Source organism: Oncorhynchus clarkii, chromosome 18, assembly GCF_045791955.1.
Source record: "Oncorhynchus clarkii lewisi isolate Uvic-CL-2024 chromosome 18, UVic_Ocla_1.0, whole genome shotgun sequence".
Classification (NCBI taxonomy): domain Eukaryota; kingdom Metazoa; phylum Chordata; class Actinopteri; order Salmoniformes; family Salmonidae; genus Oncorhynchus; species Oncorhynchus clarkii.
In genome coordinates this window covers 14105756-14125899 of record NC_092164.1, presented here as the reverse complement: position 1 = coordinate 14125899, position 20144 = coordinate 14105756, and the positions used below count along the sequence as shown (strand labels likewise).

Sequence of the window (20144 nt, the reverse complement as noted above, 5' to 3'; positions counted from 1 at the left end):
TCAACATTTTATTTTTAATTTACAAATAAATCAGTTTGGAAAAACAATGTAGCATTTGTTTGTTTGCAATAAACATTGATGACATTGAGAGAAATGGCACAGTACATGTCACCTCAGGAAACTCCTCACCAGGGTCATACACCGGTTAATTCAGTGAGCTGCAATGCTTTGGATTTTGGATTAAAAGCCTTATTTAATTTCCATCACAGTGCATAGACATGAAAAACACTTAAGAGCACTTTTTGAGAATTTTGAAACGCAAAAGGACATTGCAAAACAAAAACATTGTCATTTGATGTTTGATACAAAATGTCATGATTCTTGGCCCAGACTAATCTCTTCCTCTGTCAATACATAGATCCATGGAGTACATTACTGAAAAGTGTGAATGCTAAAACTACTTAACAAAATGTTAAATCTCAAAATAAATACTCCTTTTGTTATCAAAACATTTTAAATATCCTGTTCTCTTTTGATGTCCGCTAGCAAAATAAAACCATCCAACATTTACGACAATGTTATAGGTAGTGCTTCAAAAACTGGTTATATGTACTGATTACAACAAAATGTTAAGTGAATAAAAAATGACAACATTGGATAATAAACATTTCATGTACAATACTGCAACAATTAGCTTGTTGGACTCAGAACAGAATGTGTCCTGTTTAATCTGTAGGTGCGGTCTGATTCTAGGGCAAACTGTTAAAAGGCTATAGACTTTCTACAGTGCAGGTATTATGCTTTTGAGGGTAAGACCACAAAAAAATAAATGTACATTGTGATAGTCTTATCTAACCCCCAATGAACATGGCTTTCTGAAGTGGACAGTGAAAGGAGAAGTGGAATGAATACAAACTCTACTGAAAACCCCAGTGTTGAGGTGTTTACAGAACAGCGATTTAGACGTATGTGCAGGGGGTCGGGGTGGGCTGTTTAGTCAGCTGTGATCAGTGTAAAAAGGGGGTGGCTTGGGGGGGGGGGGGGTCCATCTCTTAGTCTGGTTGTCGCTGTTCTTGATCAACCCCATATTATGGATATGTGGTCCTATTTGGCCAGCTGGACAGTGTATTGAGAAGGGGAATGTAGCTGTTATATACAAAGCACCATTGTGTGTGTGTGTGTGTGTACGTATCAGTGGAGGCTCCTCAGAGGAGGAAGGGGAGGACCATCCTCAGTGAAATTTCATAAAAATGTAAACATTAGAAACATTCAAGTTATACTTTTTAGATAAAACTATACTAAATATATTCTTATGTCACCAAATAATTGATTAAAATACACTGTTTTGCAATGAAGGTCTACAGTAACTTCAAAAGCACTGTCTGGGGTAGCACCATGGTGTAGCCAGAGGACAGCTAGCTTCCATCCTCCTCTGACTTCAATACAAAACCTAGGAGGCTTGTAGGCCTCACCCCCTTCCATAGACATACATGGTAATTATGACCACTTCCGGAGGAAGTCCTCCAACCGATCAAAGCTTTTAGGATCAGAGAACAAACAGTGTGTTGTATTGGGATTGTGCCACAGAGCATTATGGGGATTCTATGTGTTGAGAAGCTTGGTGACATTGTCGGATAGAGATTAAGAGTGAACAGTGATAGTTGAGCATTTTTGGTATTTTATTTTATTCAATTCAAATGTTTTTTTTTCAAATGACAGGAGACAGAAGAGCTGATAAATTGTTTTCTTGGTTTTAGAACTTAATTTTTGTGTCCAGCTAGTGCAACTGATTTAACATTTTTTAAAGTTAGCTAGCTACTGAAGTTAGCAGTTTGTGGACTTTGTTGAAGAACCCCTTTCATTCTCTGGGGTACACGGAAAAGGGAGGGTCGACCACTGCCTGAGATCAGTTTCATGAAGAAAGATGAAAAGGTGAGGGCGTTCAATACCAACTGGTATCAAAAGTAAAGCTGGTAACATCAAGCTGCCTGTATTGCTGGCCTTGCCTGCTTTAGGGAAAGTCTGAGCCTTGGTCAAAAGGTGGGTACAGTGACCTGAAGAACATTGATCGTTCAGCTAAACGGCAAAACAAAAGCAGGGAGAATATAAATGCCGATTCAAGCTTCTGGGGAAAAGCTGCATCGATAGAGGACATGACGAGAGGGGGAATTCCCGCCAACAAGGGCAACTACAAGGAGCTTGCAGAGGTAATTGCACGTTAGGATGCTTTACTTGTTGAACATATCGACCTTTCGACTTGTTTTTTCTAGGATGTCGAAAACAATTCAGAATGATTTGATAGCTTCATCGCATCATCCATAAACATTTCGATTAAAGAGAGAGGTTGACACAGCACATTTTTTCGCGTGCACTCAAGTAAGCTTTCTACTTTCCTCCGGGATTTATTTAGCAAAGAACACATTCACTCAGGACAGACACAAGTAAAAACTCATGACATAAATGTTGCAGCAGCCTAGGCACACCTAAACGCTAGAAATCGGACATGCTGTATGGGATGAAAACGAGACTATATTTCAGTCTGATTAACCTTTTTTACAACTAATTAATCACTGGCATACTTTATAGGGTCCAGAGTTTTCCTAGTTAGGTTACCATATAAGGAAAAATTCCAGGCCCCAGGGGGTCTGAGACCTATCGTGCCACCAGTCTGCTTGCAGTTGTCAGTTATGGTCAGGTATGTGGATGATCAGGGCTTTAATTAGGAACGTTTCTTGGGCTACTTTGATGTGTCAAGTGGGCGAGATGCGCCTCAGTCTGTGTTTGACTTAATTCATTTTGAGATGTCTTGAGTTTAACTTCATAGAGAAACTTGTTGTCATAACCTATGACGGTGCAGCTGTAATGGAATGTATCTGCTATTTGTATTTCCAGGTATGTCCCCTCCTGTTCCCTGATTAAGAGGTGATGACCACTCCACTACCATTGTCAACTATCTCCTGACATGAACTGAATCCATGTTTCATGTGCTCGCTCATCCACTGGCACATTGAATGTTTCCTCTCCAAGCACTGAGTACCCCTATCAATTCTCTCTCGTTACTGTATTTCGAGTCAAACACAAACACAATCACATTATTACACATCAATGACTTTACTCCTTGCTTGGACTAACTCATTCTTAGCCCTTTTGTCTAACTGTGTAGTGTGTTGTGTTATAGTTTGTCTTTTTAGGCAAATCCTGTCCTGCACTGGTCAAGCCTCTGAACACCTCAACTCATGCCTCATACCCTCATTCAATCACTGCTGTGGTCCTTTTCCAACACTGTAAGTAGCCCTCATTCCCATTACCCATAATAGTGTACTATAAATGGCTTTATTAAATGCTTTAGGTTAAAATAATTAGTCATTGACGATTTTTGAAACACTTTGTTGTCCCCGTGCGTTCCACACCTATACCCTGGGTCTACCATCCTCCTATTTATTTAAGTCACCAGCCTCCACTGGTAGGTACGTTTTGTTAGGCCTCCTGGATTGGCTGATGTGTTTGTGTGGGTGTTTCATTAGGCTTATCTCTTGATCTGGCTGTAGTGTGTGTGTGCGTTTGGTCGGTCAGTCCTATCGCTTGAACTGTCCGATGTAGCTGTTCTCGATGCAGAGCACGGCGTAGGAGCTGTGACAGCTGCTGGTTCTCTGTTGGAGGAGCTGGCCCTCTTGTAGAGAGGAGGCCATGCCCGTCAGAGCACGCTCCCCTATACGCCACGTCTCACAGTAGTTATCCACCTGGCCGTGCCCCCTGCTGGTCGAACCGTGCCATATCATCTTGTCTGGCCTGGGTGAGGAGAGGGAATAAGGAAGAGAACGAGATGAAGGGATGAATCATCATATTTTTGCTTCCATTCACTTTCTCAGCTGTTATCTTTACATAACTTATCAATGCCTCCTTATGGGTGTTGTAAAAAGAGAGGTTTTGATATTTTGTGTATAGTGAGTGATATGTAGAAGTGTAGTTTATCACCATGTGCCGTCTGTGAAAATGTCTTTGCCATCGAAGGAGTAGATGGGTACATTGTCCTTCACTCTGCCCTCTGAGTCACTGAAGATGGCCTCCCAACTGTCAAACAGGACCTCGTCCTATAGAGGGGACAGACAAATGGTTAGGGACGGTTGCTGCCAATTACTTAAATGATATGGAATGATACTGGGATTCTGAATGAAGCTGAAAATGCATCTCAGTCTTAGCCGATAGTACCTTTAGGTTGACGATGGGCATGCGGTCTCTGTCTGACTTGCGGACGATGCTGTAAAGGTCCTGGAGCTTGGAGGAGAGGAAAGCCCGGAAGGTTCCCTTCAGCCCGATGGCCCGAGCCTGGTTGAAACACAGGAAGTCTGCCCCTCTGATACCCCGCATGTTACCCCCCTGGGGGGCGTTCAGGGCGACCAGGTGAATCTGCAGAAGGAACGAAGAAGAAAAGTCTGCTTTTAAAAACGTGCTTCCCATCACATCCACAACCAGAAGTGTTTCAGCAGTGGCATGTTTTTAGGTTACATTTATGACATTTAAATCACTGGCTACTCACGCTTGGGCCTGACGTGTGTTGGTGGCTGGGGGTCTCAGGGGGTCTGGGTCTGCGTTGTGGGGTTACAGGGTAGCGGGTGTCTGTGTAAACCGGGTTCTGTGGGACAGGGGCTGGCTGGGGCTGGACCGGCTGAACAGGGTCAGGGTTGTGCTGTCGGTCTGTATAACTGGGGTACCGTGGATCAGTGTGTGAGGGGTATCTGGGGTCTGAATGTGAGGGGTAGCGTGGATCTGGCTGAGCTGGGTAACGTGGATCTGGCTGGGCTGGGTAGCGTGGATCAGGCTGGGCTGGGTAGCGTGGATCTGGCTGAGCTGGGTAGCGTGGATCTGGCTGAGCTGGGTAGCGTGGATCTGGCTGAGCTGGGTAGCGTGGATCTGGCTGGGCTGGGTAGCGTGGATCTGGCTGAGCTGGGTAGCGTGGATCTGGCTGGGCTGGGTAGCGTGGATCTGGCTGGGCTGGGTAGCGTGGATCTGGCTGGGCTGGGTAGCGTGGATCTGGCTGGGCTGGATAGCGTGGATCCGGGTGAGTCGAGTAACGTGGGTCAGGGTGAACAGGGTGTTGTCCCTCAGGCTGTGGCTCGTGGGGGTCTAGCTGTCTGGGGGGTTGCTCTGTGGCCGAGTTAGAGGGATGGTCTGGCTGGTAGTAGACCACTGGAGGAGGGTCGACAGCTGCTACCTCATTACCCTTCAGATGGATACAGGCAGAGAAATCATGTCAATAAGATTCACTAATATGATTAACAACTTCCTTAAGTGATTCCTTCACTGTCACAATAGTTTGTCAGCATTTCTCAAGTGCACATTTCCAACGACTTACCTGGTCAGGGGGTAAAGCTATGTATGGTCCAAGCTGAAAGGTAAAACTTCCAAGTTAATCATGTAAACATTAACAAAGGATGAAGGTGTTGTATTTTATAAATATAGTGGCTTGCATCCATTACACCGGTAAACACTGCACCTGGATTTGCCGGAAGCCATCTCGTACTCTGATGTAAAAGTCTGTTTGGTCGACCAGATACACCAGCGTCCCCTCTGCCTGTCGTCTGGCCGTGGCTGTCATCGTGTCATATGACCTCAGCACCATCACCTGTTCAAATGTGGACGACAAGGAGCTAAATGATGCCACATCCTGGAAGGGGTGTATATATCATCACAGTGAGGCCCTGTCCAGAAACAGGCCCTAACCTCCTAGACCCTACACTAGGAATGGAGGGGTTAACAGACTCACCCCAGAGGAGTGCCCATCAGTTCCAGGTGGGCCAGGAGGGCCCGGAGGTCCAGGGATGCTTATGGCTGAGATGTAAAAATATCACATTCATTGAAGCTGTTAACCAAGGAGCTACTGTACTTCATATCACCAGAAGGTTGTGTTCCTGCCTATGTACTGTATGTATGTACTGTATGTATGTACTGCATGTCTGAGTGTGTGTGCGAGAGAGTACGCCTCACTCTGTGTTGGCCTGTAGGCTCCAGGTGAGGAGGATGATCCTGAAGGTCCGGGGGGCCCCGGTGGGCCTGGGTTCCCTTGCCTGCCTTCGTACCCTCTTCCTGAGTTACCTGGAGGGCCCTGGGGCCCTGAAGGACCGATGATGGACTCTCCCTTTGGCCCCTGGAGATCGATAGATCAGATTAGATATTTGTCTTGTTCATTAAAACTTTCTAATTGAATTCCATTGTACATGTCTTTTGATGCAAGGCACTGATAAAACGTGGAGAATGCAGTAAAATAAATGGCTGTTGTTGTTCAGTGGTTATTCTTACCGGAAGTCCTGGAGGTCCAGGTTGACCACCCTGTCCACCGTAACCGCCACCATAATATCCTCCGGCTGGCTCGCCCTTCTCCCCCTTCATCCCCGAGTCTCCTCTCTCTCCCTTCATCTCCCTCTGCAGGGACACACACACACACCACGCCATTTGACCTCACGTCAAACACATACAGACGCATGGCGGGTTGTGAGTGTAGAGCTCCTTTGTCGTTACGTCACTTACCTTGAAGGTGTAGATGTCAAAGTTGGACGTGAGACCTAGAGTGGAGACGATAGAACGTGAGTTCAATCAGCTCAATCTCGTGTGTTAGTACACCTAAGGCCAGCGGAGGTAAATAACTAGCTGGTTTTACTGTACCTGGTACCCCGGGTATTCCTGGTACTCCACGATCACCTTTGTCTCCTTTGGAGTCTGATGGGTGGGGGGAAAAGGCCAACATGTAAGCCAACACATGACATCGTTTTACATGTAACGTTCTATGTCATGGTGTGGGACTGGCCAATGAGAATGAGTTGACTTACCAGGATATAACCGTGAGACATCATCCCTCTGAGTGTGAAACAGAACAAAGGGGAGGAGAGTTACACTACTGTACCTTGGAAAGAAACCCTATCAATTTGTAAACCCACATTAGTGACTTTGTGGGTTTTAACAACCTGACTGACTACAGCATATAACTCACAACACCAACGTCTGGGAAAGATACAATACTGGATCAGACATCTACTCACATTGAACCTGTCCAGAGGTACTGCTGGCCCGGGGGGTCCGGGTGGGCCAGGTGGTCCTGGAGGACCCTAAAAACATGGATCAATCTGGGTTAAACTCATGCCCTGTCTGGGTCATGACGGTCTAACCATACCACTGCTTTTCTGAATGATTTGACATGCTGACCTCTGGGTTGCATCCCAACAGTCTTTCATGTATGAATCCCATCAATCACCAACCAGCGGTGTGATACTTACTCCATATCCTCCAGTCCCTCCCGCTGAATCCCCCCTCTCTCCTTTGACACCATTCAACCCAGGACGGCCCTGTAACCAACACACTGGTTCACATCCAGCAGCAGTCCATCACCATGTTAATACTGAATGGGAAATAGCACACTTGGATTCTTTCTAATTCACACTTCAGTGCCATTTAGCAGATACTTTTATTCAAAGCGACTTAGTCATGTGTGCATATATTTTTACATATGGGTGGTCCTGGGAATCAAACTCACTGTCTTGGCATTGCAAGCGCCATGCTCTACCAACTGAGCTACAGAGCACCACCACTTGGCTAATAGCTGAACAGAGATACTTACCGGTCTACCTGGCATGCCTATATCTCCCTTTAGACCAGCTGGACCATAGGGACCCTATAGAGACAGAACAATATAAATCAACCAGCTGGACCCTATAGTGACAGAACAATATAAATCTACCAGCTGGACCCTATAGATACAGAACAATATAAATCTACCAGATGGACCCTATAGAGACAGAACAATATAAATCTACCAGCTGGACCCTATAGTGACAGAACAATATAAATCTACCAGCTGGACCCTATAGAGACAGAACAATATAAATCTACCAGCTGGACCCTATAGTGACAGAACAATATAAATCTACCAGCTGGACCCTATAGAGACAGAACAATATAAATCTACCAGCTGGACCCTATAGATACAGAACAATATAAATCTACCAGCTGGACCCTATAGAGACAGAACAATATAAATCTACCAGCTGGACCCTATAGTGACAGAACAATATAAATCTACCAGCTGGACCCTATAGAGACAGAACAATATAAATCTACCAGCTGGACCCTATAGTAACAAAACAATATACATTTACCAGCTGGACCCTATAGAAACGGAGAACTATGTACAGTACATCCATGGTTATCAATGGCTAATCAGAAACAAAGCATGTCACTGTTAAAGGAGAGTACTTACAGGAGGTCCCTCAGGTCCCGGGAGTCCCTTCTCTCCCTGCACACACAGAGGTCAAAGGGTATCAACATTTTATGTTGCATGGCACATATAAAAGAGATGGACAAGCATAATAACATACAGTATTTCTACCAACTATAAATCTCGTGTGTGGTTTTTCTCACCGGTTGAGACCCCAGCCCTCCCAGGTACAGGGGTCTTCCATCAGGCCCCATGATAATACCAGGTTCTCCTTTCTCCCCCTGGATAGGACACAGGGTGAAGACATGTCAATACTTCATGCAATTTTCCCTGTACTGTACAGAAAACAAGATATGAATGAATTAAGTTATTACCAGACCTTAGCTGCGTATCCTGGCTGTCCAGGCTCTCCTGTATCTCCCTTTGGTCCCATAGGCCCCTACAGAAGAAGTTATGATCAGTATAAATAACAACCTTGTGTGTGTATATTTTTAAAAGAGAGTTCCATTAACATGTTTTAGACAGTTTTCAACATACAACTAGTAGGCCGTACAGCATTGCTTTTTGAAATATTAGGGAGCACTATTAAGGTGTTTCAACTGAAATATATAGAAAATAAAAAAATCCATTAACATGTTATAAAATAGTTTTTGCCGCAATCTCCACCATACATCTAGAACAACACTGTCCGTTTGGTGTGTTTCAACTGTGATATATCTTTAGAAACAGTCAAGGTAAATGTCTCCACTCCACTGTGTGTTCATTGGCAGTGTGATACTGATACATACTGGGAATCCTGCCCGGCCGGGAAGACCTGGTCCTCCCTGGAGAAAAGGAAATAAGGGTTAGGGTGACTATAAAACATAAGACATTATAAAACTGCATGTAGAGTAACAGTGACTTGTCTGCTGAGTCAAATTCTCACCTGTCCTTGATTCCCAAGAACTCCATCAAACTACAACAAGACAGACAGGTAGGTCAGTTGTGTCACTGAAACATCACTATGATCCAGAGCAGACAAGACCGTACAGTACACAGCCACACTCACACTGCCTGAAGTCTGGTAGATCTGTCCCGGTGGGCCAGGGGCTCCTGGAGGTCCAGGGGGCCCCCCTTCACGTCCTGGCTCACCCTACAACACCACACACACACAACAGCATGAGAGCCAATAGATGACTTACGCGACCGTTCAAAAGTCACTTAGAAAAGTCTTTGTTTTTGAAAGAAAAGCCAATGTTTTGTCCATTTAAAATAACATCAAATTGATTAGAAATACAGTGTAGACATTGTTAATGTTGTAAATGACTATTGTAGCGGGAAACGGCGTACAGAGGCCCATTATCAGCAACCATCACTCCTGTGTTCCAATGGCACGTTGTGTTAGCTAATCCAAGTGTATCATTTCAAAAGGCGAATTGATCATTAGAAAACCCTTTTGCAATTATGTTAGCACAGCTGAAAACTGTTGTGCTTATTAAAGAAGCAAGAAAATAAAAAAATCAACCACCAAAATATGGTAATCAGGAGTAGGTAACTCACCCTTTCTCCTCTGTCTCCCCTCTCCCCTTTGTCTCCCTGTGTATACACAAGAAACAAAACAGAATAGGTTAGTGCACTTTGTGTGGGTTACTCTAAAGCCTAAGTAACGTTCTAATACAGTCTGGGGAGGTGGCTGAGGGATAATGATCTTCTACCAATTGTCCTGGGAATCCGTCCATCCCTGGTGTTCCATCCCGTCCTCTTGCTCCCTCGCTCCCCTTCTCTCCCGAAAGCCCAGGCAAACCAGATCTTCCCTGTATGATGACAGGAATACAGTAAGCATTGCTATAAAACAAAGATATGGCCTCCAATCAAACTTAGCAATGTATTCAAAGGGATATCCTGGTTCTTACCGGAAGGCCTGCGATTCCGGGCGGACCCTGAAAAACAATGGATATGTGACTATGTATTAGTTGACGTGATCGTAAAGGCAATCCAAATGATGAGTGGATGGCAATGTATAGATCACCTGTGGTCCTGGAATCCCTATCACTCCAGCAACACCATTGACCCCCGTCACTCCGGAACCCTCCCCGTCACCCTACACAGAGAGGACACAGATACAGTTCAAAAAAGACAATTCCACAAAAATATATGTAGTCAAATATACAGTATGTAGTCAATTTGGTAACAATTTGAATGAAGGGAGCTGTGGGGTGGGAGGTTAAGCTGTAGTTGATGTAGTCTGGGTGGGTGGCAGGAGTTGTGTACAGTACTCACATAACGCACGGGGTAGGACTGTCCGGGGGGTCCGGGTGGTCCTGGAGGCCCAATCGGTCCCATGGGCCCAGGAAGCCCAGCCAAGCCCCCCTGCCCTGCCTGACCAGGCACTCCAGGGTCACCCTGAGAACCCTGGTGGTTAGGAGTGAAGAGGTGAGAGACAGAGAGAGATTGTAAAGATGTGTGTGTAAAAATCAGCAGTCCATTTACATGTAGACATAATTGACACAGCATGCTAACAGACAAATAAAGAAGCATTCCACAAAATTGGAAACACATTTAAGCTGAATTATTACTATAACAAGCAATCAATATTGAAAATAATAAAAAACAATTATAAAAACCATTGACTGCATATAGTTTAGTTCCAATATAAAACATCCAGACAGATGGTAAAATATCTTAAGCAACTACATGCTATTTAAGATGTTATGTCAGAAGTCAAACAAGCAAATGTTCCATTTGTCCTATAATGAACACACTGGGAATTAGAGTTTTTCTCAGTGAGTTGATTCCCCCATGTGATGAATGCAGCTGAAACCAAGGAACCAATAGTATGCAGACGAAAACAAGGAACCAATAGCAGGAGACCCAGTAGTACCTGTGACCCATCACCTTCACTAAAGATACTGGTCAAAAAGTTGGAGAAGGCAGACAAAGAGTTTTGTTAGAGGGAGACAAGCATAAGCATAAAATCCTCACCCCCCCCCCCCCCCCCCCAACATCATGTTTAGACTATCGATCTCTAGAAGTCCCACCACCAACATCATGTTTAGACTATCGATCTCTAGGAGAAGTCCCACCACCAACATCATGTTTAGACTATCGTTCTCTAGGAGAAGTCCCGCCACCAACATCATGTTTAGACTATCGATCTCTAGGAGAAGTCCCACCACCAACATCATGTTTAGACTATCGATCTCTAGGAGAAGTCCCACCACCAACATAATGTTTAGACTATCGATCTCTAGGAGAAGTCCCACCACCAACATCATGTTTAGACTATCGATCTTTAGGAGAAGTCCCACACCAACATCATGTTTAGACTATCGATCTCTAGGAGAAGTCCCACCACCAACATCATGTTTCAACTATCGATCTCTAGGAGAAGTCCCACCACCAACATCATGTTTCGACTATCGATCTCTAGGAGAAGTCCCACACCAACATCATGTTTAGACTATCGATCTCTAGGAGAAGTCCCACCACCAACATCATGTTTAGACTATCGATCTCTAGGAGAAGTCCCACCACCAACATCATGTTTAGACTATCGATCTCTAGGAGAAGTCCCACCACCAACATCATGTTTAAACTATCGATCTCCAGAAGTCCCACACCAACATCATGTTTAGACTATCGATCTCTAGGAGAAGTCCCACCACCAACATCATGTTTAGACTATCGATCTCTAGGAGAAGTCCCACCACCAACATCATGTTTAGACTATCGATCTCTAGGAGAAGTCCCACCACCAACATCATGTTTAGACTATCAATCTCTAGAAGTCCCACCACCAACATGTTTAGACTATCGATCTCTAGGAGAAGTCCCACCACCAACCTCATGTTTAGACTATCGATCTCTAGGAGAAGTCCCACCACCAACATCATGTTTAGACTATCGATCTCTAGGAGAAGTCCCACCACCAACATCATGTTTAGACTATCAATCTCTAGAAGTCCCACCACCAACATGTTTAGACTATCGATCTCTAGGAGAAGTCCCACCACCAACCTCATGTTTAGACTATCGATCTCTACGAGAAGTCCCACCACCAACATCATGCTTAGACTATCGATCTCTAGGAGAAGTCCCACCACCAACATCATGTTTAGACTATCGATCTCTAGGAGAAGTCCCACCACCAACATGTTTAGACTATCGATCTCTAGGAGAAGTCCCACCACCAACATCATGTTTAGACTATCGATCTCTAGGAGAAGTCCCACCACCAACATGTTTAGACTATCGATCTCTAGGAGAAGTCCCACCACCAACATCATGTTTAGACTATCGATCTCTAGGAGAAGTCCCACCACCAACATCATGTTTCGACTATCGATCTCTAGGAGAAGTCCCACCACCAACACGTTTAGACTATCAAACTCTAGGAAAAGTCCCACCACCAACAACATGTTTAGACTATCGATCTCTAGGAGAAGTCCCACCACCAACATCATGTTTAGACTATCGATCTCTAGAAGTCCCACCACCAACATGTTTAGACTATCGATCTCTAGGAGAAGTCCCACCACCAACATCATGTTTAGACTATCGATCTCTAGGAGAAGTCCCACCACCAACCTCATGTTTAGACTATCGATCTCTAGGAGAAGTCCCACCACCAACATCATGCTTAGACTATCGATCTCTAGGAGAAGTCCCACCACCAACATCATGTTTAGACTATCAATCTCTAGGAGAAGTCCCACACCAAACAGCACCAAAGAAACAAGGTAAAAGTGAAAATAGCTATATATTTAGATTTAGAGGTGGGATAGTATGGGTGTATTTGACAGCTCACCCTCTCTCCACTGGGCCCTGGAAGACCTAGATCACCAGCTTCTCCCTGCGGATGAGAGGGAGAGAGATGGGGAAAGAGAGAGATACAGAGAGAAAGAGACAATCATCTCAAAAGGATCCCTATACAAAGGTCCAGTTCTGTGTGTGCTGTATACAGTGATATATAAACTCAGCAAAAAAAGAAACACCCCTTTTTCAGGACCCTGTCTTTCAGAGATAGTTTGTAAAAATCAAAATAACTTCACAGATCTTCATTGTAAAGGGATTAAACACTGTTTCCCCATGCTTGTTCAATGAACCATAAACAATTAATGAACGTGCACCTGTAGAATGGTTAAAACACTAACAGCTTACAGATGGTAGGCAATTAAGGTCACAGTTATGAAAACTTAGGACACTAAAGAGGCCTTTCTATTGACTCTGAATAACACCAAAATAAATATGCCCAGAGTTCTTGCTCATCTGCGTGAACATGCCTTAGGCATGCTGCAAGTAGGCAGGAGGACTGCAGATGTGGACCAGGGCAATAAATTGCAATGTCCGCACTGTGAGATGCCTAAGACAGCGCTACAGGGAGACAGGACGGACAGATGATCATCCTCGCAGTGGCAGACCACGTATAACAACACCTGCACAGGATCAGTACATCCGAACATCACACTTGCGGGACAGGTACAGGATGGCAACAACAACTGCCCGAGTTACACCAGGAATGCACAATCCCTCCATCAGTGCTCAGACTGTCCACAATAGGCTGAGAGAGGCTGGACTGAGGGCTGGTAGGCCTGTTGTAAGGCAGGTCCTAACCAGACATCACCGGCAACAACGTCGCCTATGGGCACAAACCCACCATCGCTGGACCAGACAGGACTGGCAAAAAGTGCTCTTCACTGACGAGTCGCGGTTTTGTTTCACCAGGGGTGATGGTTGGATTCGTGTTTATCGTCAAAGGAATGAGCATTACACCGAGGCCTGTACTCTGGGGCGGGATAGATTTGGAGGTGGAGAGTCCGTCATGGTCTGGGGTGGTGTGTCACAGCATCATCGGACTGAGCTTGTTGTCATTGTAGGCAATCTTAATGATGTGCATTACAGGGAAGACATCCTCCTCCCTCATCTGGTACCCTTCCTGCGGACTCATCCTGACATGACCCTCCAGCATGACAATGCCACCAGCCATACTGCTCATTCTGTGCATGATTTCCTGCAAGGCAGGAATGTCAGTGTTCTGCCATGGCCAGCGAAGAGCCCGGATCTCAATCCCATTGAGCACGTCTGGGACCTGTTGGATCGGAGGGTGAGGTGCAGTCCATGTGCAGTCCAGTTTCTGGTGCAGTCCATGAGGAGGAGCTGCAATGCAGTACTTAATGCAGCTGGTGGCCACACCAGAAACGGACTTACTTTTAGGGGACACATTATTCCATTTCTGTTAGTCACATGTCTGTGGAACTTGTTCAGTTTATGTCTCAGTTGTGGAATCTTGTTATGTTCATACAAATGTTCATACAAACTCTGTCTGAGTGACCATTAACACATGTTAAGTTTGCTGAAAATAAACGCAGTTGACAGTGAGGACGTTTCTTTTTTTACTGAGTTTAGTATATGATCAGTTGAGCTAAAATAAAATGTCTCCTCCCTGTCTCATACCTTCTCTCCGCTACTGGGTCCTGGGGTTCCAGGCCTGCCAGGTGGACCAGCGGGCCCCTGAAAAACACAGCATGATATCAATACATAATGGTCAACAAATCAAGACATTCATTTCAATGCTGTAGTTGTGCTGTCTACAGTTAACTAGGCACAAAACATATTGTCACGTCAGATATAGTAGAGAGAGGGTCCTCACTGGTAGGCCACGGGCCCCGTCCTGTCCGGGAGGTCCAGGGGGCCCGAAAGAGCCTGACCCATGGGAGCTGACACCACCGGCTGAGGGGCCAGGGGGACCTGGTGGGCCCGGGGGGCCTGGTAGACCACGGAAAGTCTAAAGAAACAGTCAACACAACAGTCTTGGGTTTCACAATATACAGTTTGGGAAAAGTTGTTTTTCTGGGCCAAACTCAAAATCTCTGTGGCTAAAACATACCTGTATTTTCTCCAAATCTGGGAATCCGGAGCCTTCCACATCCACAAATGTCTAGGGACAAATGAAGAAACATTAAAAGTGGTATATTGGTATATTCATGTCTGATCCACATGAATTAATGGGCTGAATGGCCTGATGCTGTAGTGGTTGACTCACAGCGCGATCAACTGTTCCTGGGCCTGGGGGTCCAGGTGGCCCTGGAGGACCCCTGGGTCCTGGGTGACCATCACCACGATCCCCCTGGAGAGGTCACAAGGAAAACACTCAGTATTTAACCTTTGGGCACGTCCGATAATATTCAAATACTCATGCTCTTAAATAAATGGCTTCTGGCCTTTACCTTTTGTCCTTTGACCCCTGAGTCTCCTTGTGTTCCTGGGAACCCTCTGTCTCCGGTAGGTCCCTGAGTTGTGGTGGGACAGAGAGAGAAGACACAGCTTAGTGAGGCTGACACTGTCTGACCACTGCTACTGACCACCACCGCTTATCAATAATGACATCTGACTACCACTGTATTTCTCCTCATACAATTAACAATGAATAAAAAATCATGACATGAGATCAATGGGATAAAACATCAGAAAGTGACACTCACTAATTTGCCATCCTCTCCTGGATCCCCCTGGGGAATGAAATAGATATGGTTTGTTACAGTCAATTCAAAGAAAATGTACAAGTACTGAGACCAAATAAAGTGAGAATGCTCTACACAGAATACAGTGCCTACGGAAAGTATTCAGACCCCTTGACTTTTTCCACATTTTCTTAGGTTACAGTCTTATTCTAAAACTGATTAAATAAATCAGCAATCTACACACAATACCCCATAATGACAAAGCAAAAACAGGTTTTTAGAAATGTTTTCAGAAATACCTTATTTACATAAGTATTCAAACCCTTTGCTATGAGACTCGAAATTGAGCTCAGGTGCATCCTGTTTCCATTGATCATCCTTGAGCTGTTTCTACAACTTGATTGGAGTCCACCTGTGATAAATTAAATTGATTGGACATGATTTGGAAAGGCACACACCTGTCTATATAAAGATACTACAGTGCATGTCAGAGCCAAAACCAAGCCATGAGGTCGAAGGAATTGTCCGTGGAGCTCCGAGACAGGATTGTGTCGAGGCAGAGATCTGGGGAAGAGTACCAAAACATTTCTGCAGCATTGAAGGTCTCCAAGAACACAGTGGCCTCTATCATTCTTAATTGGAAGAAGTTTGGTACCACCAAGACTCTTCCTAGAGCTGGCCACCCGGCCAAACTGAGCAATCGGGGGAGAAGGGCCTTGGTTTGGGAGGTGACCAAGAACCCGATGGTCACTCAGACAGAGCTCAGACGGAGATGGGAGAACCTTCCAGAAGGACAACAATCTCTGCAGCACTCCAACAATCAGGCCTTTATGGAAGAGTGACCAGACGGAAGCCACTCCTCAGTAAAAAGTACATGACAGCCCGCTAAAGATTATCAGACCATGAGAAACAAGATTATCTGGTCTGATGAAACCAAGATTGAACTCTTTGGCCTGAATGCCAAGCGTTATGTCTGCAGGAAACCTGGCACCATCCCTACGGTGAAGCATGGTGTTAGCAGCATCATGCTGTGGGGATGTTTTTCAGCGGCAGGGATGGATCGATACAAAGATGAACGCGCAAAGTACAGAGAGATAGTTGATGAAAACCAGCTCCAGAGCACTCAGGACCTCAGAATGGGGCAAAGGTTCACCTTCCAACAGGACAACAACCCTAAGCACACAGCCAAGACAACGCAGGAGTGGCTTCGGGACAAGTCTCAATATCTTTGAGTGGCCCAGCCAGATCCCGGACTTGAACCCAATCTAACATCTCTGGAGAGACCTGAATATAGCTGTGCTGCAACGCTCCCCATACAACCTGACAGAGCTTGCAAGGATCTGCAGAGAAAAATGGGAGAAACTCCCCAAATCCAGTTGTGCCAAGCTTGTAGCGTCATACCCAAGAAGACTTGAGGCTGTAATTCCTGCCAAAGGTGCTTCAACAACGTACTGAGTAAAGGGTCTGAATACTTATGTAAATGTGATATTTCAGTTGTTTATTTTTAATGCATGTGCAAAAATGTCGAAAAACTTGTTTTTGCTATGTCTTTATTGGGTATTGTTTGTAGGTTGGTTGAGGGGGAAAAAACGATTTCATCCATTTTAGAATAAGGCTGTAACGTTTGGTAAAAGTCAAAGAGTCTGAATACTTTCCGAATGCACTGTATGTCAGACGGTATGGTACAACTCACCGCCTCTCCCTCTGGTCCCTGGGGTCCTGCTGGTCCTTTGGCCCCTGGGGGCCCCATCGGTCCCATTGGCCCGGCCACTGGCTGCACGACAGAGCCGTCCCCTAGCCTCACAACCTGGGCAGCTGGCCCCCCAGGGCCAGGAGGGCCAGGGGGACCAGGTACGCCACGGTCCCCCTTGGAGCCTGGGTAACCGAACCCAGAACTGCCCTGTGGGAAGAAAACAATCAACTACCTATTTAATCTGATCACTTCAATGACTAGCTAAGATGAAGTCAAATAAAAAGAAGCTGGGAAGGACAAAGTCAAAACGCACCTTCAAGCCTTTGTCTCCCTGAAAGGAAAAGGAGACAAAGACAAGTCGTAAATAATGTTGGAACTATTACATGTGTCTCAGAGGCATGTATGTGGTCTGTCTGAATCAGATGTAATCAGCTATGGGGGTCATCAGTTATAGGGGGTGTATAACACGCAGTACTGTGCCAGGCAGCATGCAGTACCTTTTCTCCACGTTCTCCTCCGCCTGATGAAGAGGCAGAGCTGGAGAAAGACCCCGAGTCTCCCTTTGGCCCGGCGGGACCTCTGTCCCCTGGACTGCCCTTCTCCCCTCTGTCCCCCTTCAGTCCGTTAGAACCAGTAGGGCCTGACGACACACAGAGAGACACAGAGAGAGGGAGAGACAAAGAGAGGGAGAGGTGGGTGTTAGAACAGACGCCAGAAGTAACATCGTGGTCATCATCGGCATGAATGTTGCTGTCATCATCACTTTCACTAGCATCCTCTATCCTCAGTTAGCGTCCTACTACCTTTGTCCTCCCCTTCCACAGAGTTCCATGCCAACCTGCTCCACAGAGTTCCATGCCAAACTATTCCACAGAGTTCCATGCCAAACTATTCCACAGAGTTATATGCCAATCTATTCCACAGAGTTCCATGCCAATCTATTCCACAGTTTCATGCCAACCTTCTCCACACAGTTCCATGCCAACCTACTCCACAGAGTTCCATGCAGACAGGACATGCTGGGGGCATGATGAGATCTCATCAACCTAGTCCAGTGAAGCTTCCCTGAACTCTGACATGGAGTGGTAAGGGTATACTGTCCTGAAATCAGGGACTGGTTGTCAGGGAACTCCACTGGACCTCATTGGAGAGTGTTTATGAAATAGCCCGACAGACAGACGGACGGACAGACAGACAAAGTTTCCAGTGACCTACCTGGTTGACCTCCTGACCCTGGTCTGGACTCTACTGAGGTCTGATGATTCCTGTCACCTACAGTCAATCAACACAAACACACTTACCTGCATGCCTAGTTCGTACACTAGAAAACGCTAACAATGATCAACATTCCCCTGGCGGGTAGGAGCGTTGGGCCAGTAACCGAAAAATCTATCGTTCTGCCCCTGAGCAAGGTAGTTAACCCACTGTTCCCCAGGCACCGATGACGTGGATGTCGACTAAGGCAGCCCCCCCCCCCCCCCTCAGAGGGGTTAAATGGGGAAGATACATTTCAGTTGAATACATTCAGTCGTACAACTGACTAGGTATCCCCCATTCCTTTTCCTTTCCAATCAGCCACTTTTGAAGGAAAATTAAAGGTAATGTCTACCTTCTCCACTAGAAGGTGCTAGTGTGCTGTATATCCCAGCATACTGTATGTAACGAGCAACAAGGTTCTCAAGTAGTGTGGTATTACACTAGGTACATATTTCCCTGACAGATAGTTTCACAATTTTTACATCAACAGTTTTTGTTAGCACTGCAGTTACTCTAAATATAGCTTGGTTGGTTCACTATTATATGCGCATTTTCAATAAACCTAAGTAATATTTTAGTGGATAACTTTACAGATGATGTCATCATTGTTCGGCTCAGCCCACTGACCTGTCTCTGAGAGCCTGTCGCTCACTGATGATGTCAGAGGGGGCTCTGGCACCGGTCGGAGAGATGGAGGTGTGGTCTGACAGGAGGGAGGAGAGGAAGGTTAGACAGGACAGACAGACCCTGATCCAATACTTTCACAGTAAATCCTTCCTTCTATTTACACATCACAGAATAGATTAACAGGACAACATAGGATAAAGAAGATTCCTTTACAGTTTTGCCGGTCTCTCTTCTGTCCCCATCCCCACTGCCAAAGTCACCTGAGGCCTGAGAGAGAGACAGAGAAAGAGAGAGAGAGACAGCAAGACAAATAGAGACAAGTCAAGGCATTTGAGAAAACGTTAGTTGACATGAATCATATCATATTCCTACTAAACTGTGTCTGGTTCTACAGTCTAATCACTCACAGCGTCTGAGTCATCATCGTCTTCACAGAGTAACTCAGCTGCTCGAGGGTTACCCACCACGTTCAGCTCAGCGATCGCCCCCTGCACAACACGCACAGACACACACACAGATACACAGACAAACACAATGATGGCTGTGAAAAAGGAGATACTGTATAGCCATTGGTGCAGTATGAATTTAATGATGCTAGTCAGGATCAAAGCCATTAATATACAATCAAATGTAAAGAGGATGTGTCTGACTGACCGTGGCCTTACTAACTCAGAACAGACAGAGTCTTGCTGAAACAACAGACAGGGTTCTAAATCTCTCCCAGGGGCCTGATAGAGTTAGACTATGAGAATGACAGGGTTCTAAATCTCTCCCAGGGGCCTGATAGAGTTAGACTATGAGAATGACAGGGTTCTAAATCTCTCCCAGGGGCCTGATAGAGTTAGACTATGAGAATGACAGGGTTCTACATCTCTCCCAGGGGCCTGATAGAGTTAGACTGTGAGAATGACAGGGTTCTAAATCTCTCCCAGGGGCCTGATAGAGTTAGACTATGAGAATGACAGGGTTCTAAATCTCTCCC

General features: G+C 45.5%; 1 protein-coding gene across 4 annotated transcripts in view; it reads right to left on the bottom strand.

Annotated features, from left to right (window-relative positions):
- Positions 1–20144, bottom strand: part of LOC139373027 (collagen alpha-1(XVIII) chain-like) — a 70488-nt gene continuing 50344 nt past the window's right edge. For 3 of the 4 annotated variants that reach the window (XM_071113017.1, XM_071113014.1, XM_071113016.1), the window contains exons 3-42: positions 19570–19650; positions 19376–19429; positions 19163–19238; positions 18494–18550; positions 17776–17918; positions 17592–17609; positions 17279–17485; positions 15607–15633; positions 15352–15414; positions 15168–15251; positions 15012–15062; positions 14775–14909; positions 14579–14635; positions 12933–12977; positions 10406–10537; positions 10155–10226; positions 10039–10065; positions 9841–9939; positions 9686–9721; positions 9195–9278; positions 9072–9101; positions 8935–8970; positions 8526–8585; positions 8350–8427; positions 8189–8224; positions 7550–7603; positions 7209–7277; positions 6975–7040; positions 6765–6792; positions 6601–6654; positions 6466–6500; positions 6238–6360; positions 5926–6085; positions 5705–5769; positions 5435–5563; positions 5294–5326; positions 4478–5161; positions 4150–4347; positions 3916–4031; positions 1–3729 (exon numbers count right to left, since the gene is read on the bottom strand). In XM_071113017.1, coding sequence (XP_070969118.1) covers positions 3516–3729; positions 3916–4031; positions 4150–4347; positions 4478–5161; positions 5294–5326; positions 5435–5563; positions 5705–5769; positions 5926–6085; positions 6238–6360; positions 6466–6500; positions 6601–6654; positions 6765–6792; positions 6975–7040; positions 7209–7277; positions 7550–7603; positions 8189–8224; positions 8350–8427; positions 8526–8585; positions 8935–8970; positions 9072–9101; positions 9195–9278; positions 9686–9721; positions 9841–9939; positions 10039–10065; positions 10155–10226; positions 10406–10537; positions 12933–12977; positions 14579–14635; positions 14775–14909; positions 15012–15062; positions 15168–15251; positions 15352–15414; positions 15607–15633; positions 17279–17485; positions 17592–17609; positions 17776–17918; positions 18494–18550; positions 19163–19238; positions 19376–19429; positions 19570–19650 — 3816 coding nt within the window. In that variant the 3' untranslated portion in view covers positions 1–3515. The remainder of the gene's footprint in view (positions 3730–3915; positions 4032–4149; positions 4348–4477; positions 5162–5293; positions 5327–5434; positions 5564–5704; positions 5770–5925; positions 6086–6237; positions 6361–6465; positions 6501–6600; positions 6655–6764; positions 6793–6974; positions 7041–7208; positions 7278–7549; positions 7604–8188; positions 8225–8349; positions 8428–8525; positions 8586–8934; positions 8971–9071; positions 9102–9194; positions 9279–9685; positions 9722–9840; positions 9940–10038; positions 10066–10154; positions 10227–10405; positions 10538–12932; positions 12978–14578; positions 14636–14774; positions 14910–15011; positions 15063–15167; positions 15252–15351; positions 15415–15606; positions 15634–17278; positions 17486–17591; positions 17610–17775; positions 17919–18493; positions 18551–19162; positions 19239–19375; positions 19430–19569; positions 19651–20144) is intronic. The other variant, XM_071113015.1, reaches the window with a different exon arrangement.